The sequence below is a fragment of the Triticum dicoccoides genome, chromosome 6B (assembly GCF_002162155.2).
Source record: "Triticum dicoccoides isolate Atlit2015 ecotype Zavitan chromosome 6B, WEW_v2.0, whole genome shotgun sequence".
Taxonomy (NCBI): domain Eukaryota; kingdom Viridiplantae; phylum Streptophyta; class Magnoliopsida; order Poales; family Poaceae; genus Triticum; species Triticum dicoccoides.
Genome location: NC_041391.1, coordinates 134,801,130 through 134,806,392, shown reverse-complemented (window position 1 = coordinate 134,806,392; position 5,263 = coordinate 134,801,130). Strand labels below are relative to the sequence as shown.

Here is a 5,263-nt window from a genome sequence, read left to right as displayed (position 1 = left end):
ATGAAAGTTGCCATGCTTGCCTTCAGAGTTGCCATGTGCTCGTACCTGACGATTTAGCTTATATTTTGATTAAAGCGGTTCGGTTTTGAATTTCGGTTTTTGCTTGAAAGTGCCCACCCGATGAGTGGTGGAGCTACATATAAAGGAATATCTAAAAGGATTTATATTTAGAACGGAGGGAGTAGTAACTATGGACCGGATTTACCTCCTCGTTGTCCATGATCTACGGGCAAATTTCTTCCCCACAGAGACAAAGGGAAGGTTTTTCTCGGTAAAAGTGAAGACAACAAAAGTAATTGTGATGTGGTATTCTTTATGGTGACTTCGTCAATCTTCAAACTCTATAAATTCGATCCGGTCTTTCGCAGTATGAGTGCATGTGTGTGGTGATGTCAGTCAGTGAGTGTGCGTCTGCATTTTAATCGGTGTTTCTCAGGAGAAAAAACGTTACTGCCTTCGTGTACGTTAGAAATTAGTAAACTTTTTAATCATTATCTCTACTGATTTGAGAAAATTGTGTAATCCTTAAGCTTGGTACCCATTTTTACAAGAGCCAAAGAAGTGCTCTGCTGCTATCCTTTTGTATATATATTACTCTTTTGTACAAATTTTTGCATGTAAAGTAGAACTTGTAAGTACACGATTTGCACTGGATTAATCTGCCAGCTGAACACATTGTAAGATGGTTGGCTATGTCCTGCACCCCAGCTGAACTGTTTGTTGCTCCTCCTGCTGGTCCAGCTTTTGCTGCTGCAGTGCCTTTTCGGCCTCAATCTTTCTGAATGCTGTAGAGCTGATCTTGTTCCCTGTAGATTTCTCTGGCACTAGCTCCACCACCTCAATCTAGGAGAATGATAGAAAAATCAGTTTGTCATCTTGCAGCACCTACCTAAAATTTGTAGTTTCTGGAGCAAATAGTTAGTGTTGTTGCAACCAAACCTCCAGCTGTGTGAGGCCTCTCTCGGCCCTCTTCCTGTTGACAGCATGCCCTCCTGGCAATGTCTCCTTGCTGGTCCGAGAATTGCATGGAAACAATAACAGATTAAATATTTCACACTTGTGTAGAGAATAGAGAATAGTTTTTATGATACTTCGCCGTGCTAGGAAAATAGATATCCTGTTTCAAAAAAGAAGCAAGCCGGGCTATTAAGAAGCCTAACCTGACAACGATTGCCTCCAGAGCCTCATCGACAATGGAGGGGCCATAAGGGTCGATGATTGGTTCGACATGAACCTCAAGATCTGGCTTGATAGACTAGCGAGTTGACAGCGAAATGTGTAAGATATATGAAAAGACTTGAAGCTAAATTTCAGGCTTACCTGGCTGAAGTGCAAGTAGCAGGGCACAAGTAATTGTCACTTTCTAGTACCAAAATGCAGATTGATGCTATACATAATTGGCTACCTATTAATCTAGCGAGCTGAGTTTGGGTGATACATAGGCTGAGGAACAAGAGACTTTTCACGATTAGGTGAAAGATACCTTGATATAATCCTTGACATTTTCCATCCGCGTCTCGATTGGTTGTATCAGGTAACCATACTGCAAAGTGGAAGCGAACCACCAAAAACAAGAGATGCCCATCAGATATATGCACATAGATTTTATCTAGAATAAATCTAGAGGCCATGACCGATAGCTAGGCAGCTTTTACAAAGAGAATGTATGCAGTTGAACTAATAATTGATGCTTTGAGGTAGATATATGCACCTCAACTAATGATTGATTAACCCGTACCAGAGGTGTGTATCAGGTGCCCATTGAGTTTCAACACCCTGTCCACATTCAATGAACTTTGTGTAGTTGCCCGGTTGTATTCGTAGAATCGAAGATTGCTTGCTAACGGTACTGCTCAACTACTTATCAATGTATATATCTTTATATGATAGTGACACGCTTAGGGCCTCTACTTTGATTAGCATGCTTCCAAGAGCGTACGAAATAGAAAAAAGTAAGTGCCGGACTAACATGTCATGCTCATTGGTACCATATACACGGCTGAATTTCTACCAAAAATTACCTTACTGAACCTTAGGAACAGATGACTATTTCCAAGAGGTTTGAGTCAGCTCATGTTTTTTTTTTGTAATATATAGTGCAAAGAAATGCTACACAGAAAATTTTCTTAATGGTTCCAATGCTCCAAAATCATGCACTCAAGTGGCATTGCATGGGACGACAGAACGGATCCTTCCCGTTTTCTTGTACCCAGAGAGGATTCGGTTGGTATGAGCTGAGAGGTGACCAACAGCTAGGAGGACATGTAGATGTGGAGCAGCATCAGCTACAGTCGTTGGCGTGTCATGCGAGTTGAGACGTCTCGCGTCTCAAACTTTAAATTTAAAAATTGATGCGACAGCGGCACTGTAGTACTAGTAGTACTACTACGTGTTACAGAATTAATTAATTTGGACGTTAAAAATGTACAGCAGCAGGTGACAAATTAATGAGGAAGGAGAGATTGAGCTAAGGCTGGTCATAATGGGCAAGAACATAAGAGCATGGTTAATAGTATAGCCAACTGCTGGCTATAAGCCAGTGCCATGTCATCTATAGCCCAATCTTATAGCCAACATGTATAATAATAGATCAAAAAAGTGTACTAATTTTTTATTATGTGGCCCATCTTTCATTCTCACAAAGTGCCTAGGAGCACGTGCTAGAGTTGGCTCTTCACGAAGAGCCCACTTACCTTCTCTCTTCTCTTATCTTTCCTCTAACTAAACAGAAATATACTAGTTTATTTTTTTTAGTCCGCTGACTCAGCTCTATTGTACTTGCTCTAAGCTAGTACTCCCTTCGTCTAGGTGTGTAAGTCATCTTACGAAAACCAAATAATCCCAAAACACTTAGGCGCGGTGCATTAAATTCTACCTCGTTTCTTGTTTTTTGACATATCAACCAATAAGAGATGTGGGGTGTGCATGCTTTTAATGACTTGAGACTACCAAACACGACATGCAGTGGTTAGTTCATTGCATGCAATGCTATTAATTAGCAAATGAACATTAAGTTCTCTCGTTTTCTTCTCCTCTTTGGTCACGGTGCACAACCTAAGATGACTTACTCATCTAGACGGAGGGAGTAACTTCACACTTCCCTAGACTATGTTACTACCCCCATGGTGGGTAGGAATATCTATGTAGTGTCATACAACGATGTATTTATTAGGTTATAGACTCATTGTTTTTTGGAGTGTGTGATGTTCCGGTAACTTAGCTAGTTACCATAAGCACCTCTCTCTTCATTAAATACGTGCCACATAAGCAAAATTATATTAGAGTGTGTGATGTTACTCCTAAGTTCCTCCCCACTGTGACCAGCCTGACCTTCTTCTTGGCGAGCATCGGGCCGTCGCAGACGCCGATCACGATCCGCTCCCTCGCCAGCTCCGCCGCCGCCTGTTGTCACATCACACGCCCAGTTTAGTGTTTTCCTTTTGTCACGTCTAGAGATAGCACATGGCTCTGCTATGATTCACGGAGGAAAATATGCGATTCAGACGGAATCACGGAAGAAACAGAGAACCGGCGGCTGCTCTCGAGCGAATAAATCGAGATCGATACGCCAGGGAGACGATGCCGGAACGAGAGGACGGCGGGCGATCGACCGGAGCGCGGACGGGGTTCAGCTGCCAGCGGCGGCCGGCGCGACGAGGATGAGATCATGAGGCGGAGCAGAGGACGGCAAGCGGGCGGACTCACCTGGAGGAAGAGGTGGTGGCCGCGGTGCAGGCGGTCGAAGGTGCCGCCGATGACGACGGCCGCGTAACTATTACGCGACGGCGGCCTCGTAATCGTCGCGTCGGGTTCGCCGGTCTGATGGTCCGCGCTGTCGCCCGACCCTGTGACGGCGGCTTGGCCCGCAGGATTCACGACGGCCAAAGCTTCCTCTGATCCTCCTTTGGACGGTTCCTCCTCTGTGGCTGCTACCATGGCGCCGCGCGCGCAGCAGCAGCGTGGAAGGGAAGGTAGGTGGGGGCGGGGTTGGTTCGCGTGTGCGGCGGTGGAGGGGGAGCAGCTGCGTTTTTTATATGGAGTTTGACTGAACTGACTACTGACCGCTCACCACCACCCCTTTTCGGGTGTTTTCTCTAATAGGCTTGAAAATTCGTTTCCAGAGCTTTCAGAGTTACTTTTGATTTAAAAAATTACAGGGAATCTTTGAGAAATACTAGTAGTATACTTCCTCCGATAAAGTTAGTAGTACTATTTTGAACGGAGTATGTATTTTATTAGAACCATAGCCGCCGTCAGCAGATCCATCCTCCGACGACTCCCCTTCGCCGGTGACCTCGGTCGTCGGTGGTGAGGGGGTTGCCGGATCCACGTGTGTGGATCGTTTTTTACTTCCTCGTAGTTTAGATTTTTAGGCTGTTTATCGTTTTTTTTCGGTGGCGACGATGACAGCGATGAATAAAGATTCTTCGGATCCTTCCTTGACAAGGCCATCAGTCCTATGGTTGGGGATGGATTTAGAAATCAGCCTGTTCAAGCAAGGATGGTGTGGCGGCGACGACATCCTCGTGGTGGATCTGTGTCCTCGGGCTCCGCCGTTGCGACGACGTTTGCTCTAGCGTCGGCGCGGAGCTTGGAAGGTAGTCCAGGAGCGGATGTAGATTGTGGTCTGCATCGATGACATCTGAAAGACGAAACATGTGCTGGGTTCGTGGTTCGTGGATAACAGGTATGGTTTCCTTCTGCGACGTCTTAGTCGTGATGGGGTGCCAGATCTGGAGTACGATGGCGTGTCCAGGGAGTTGCCCCGGTCTGATTCGTTCAGCGGTAAGGGCTTCATTTTTGGCGAGCCACCTTGGAGGTCCACAAAGTTGCATATCAGCGATGGAGCCGCGTCGAGCTTGGGTGAGGAGGTGATCCATCATTGTTTTCTTCGGTGGCTGCTGTCGTGGTGCCGGAGGCAGGTGATGGGCGTTGGCGTCAAGCTCAGAGATATTCTGCTATCTTTTCGGTTTTATCATGTTGGTACTTACGTGACTTGTACTTTAATCTTTATGATATGAATGAGACACGTATTACCATGAAAAAAATATTTTATTAAAACTCCATGCAAAAAATGTATTTTATTAAAACTTTTCTTGCAATGTTTATTTTTTTCGCGGTAATGTTTATTTGGTTTTTAGGATTGGAAACATACTACAGTGGATTTTTTTCTTTGGTCTAGTTCGAATGAAATAAAAAAATATTAATTCAGAAATTGCCTTTGGAGCTCGGCCTCCATGGAGGCCTGCAAATTCAAAATTCA

General features: G+C 44.8%; 1 protein-coding gene across 2 annotated transcripts; it reads right to left on the bottom strand.

Annotated features, from left to right (window-relative positions):
- Positions 1–504: 504 nt before the first annotated feature.
- Positions 505–4,014, bottom strand: LOC119324048 (phosphopantetheine adenylyltransferase-like). Of its 2 annotated transcripts, XM_037597778.1 has the most exons (6): positions 3,706–4,013; positions 3,331–3,402; positions 1,484–1,543; positions 1,161–1,255; positions 940–1,009; positions 505–843 (listed from the first exon to the last, which is right to left on the bottom strand). In XM_037597778.1, the coding sequence occupies exons 1-6, from the start codon at positions 3,934–3,936 to the stop codon at positions 691–693; spliced, it is 681 nt and encodes a 226-aa protein (XP_037453675.1). In that variant the 5' UTR covers positions 3,937–4,013; the 3' UTR covers positions 505–690. The 2 variants fall into 2 exon arrangements, with proteins under 2 accessions (XP_037453675.1, XP_037453676.1); XM_037597779.1 differs by lacking the exon at positions 3,331–3,402 and having other exon boundaries at positions 3,706–4,014.
- Between the last annotated feature and the right edge of the window lie 1,249 nt (positions 4,015–5,263).

Excerpts from the sequence above, each read along its gene's own strand:
- LOC119324048 (XM_037597778.1), bottom strand. The coding sequence starts at position 3,936 with ATGGTAGCAGCCACAGAGGAGGAACCGTCCAAAGGAGGATCAGAGGAA. Across the intron at positions 1,256-1,483 it reads ATGTCAAGGATTATATCAAG|TCTATCAAGCCAGATCTTGA; the intron begins GTATCTTTCACC and ends TCAACTCGCTAG. Across the intron at positions 1,010-1,160 it reads CTGGAGGCAATCGTTGTCAG|CAAGGAGACATTGCCAGGAG; the intron begins GTTAGGCTTCTT and ends TTCTCGGACCAG.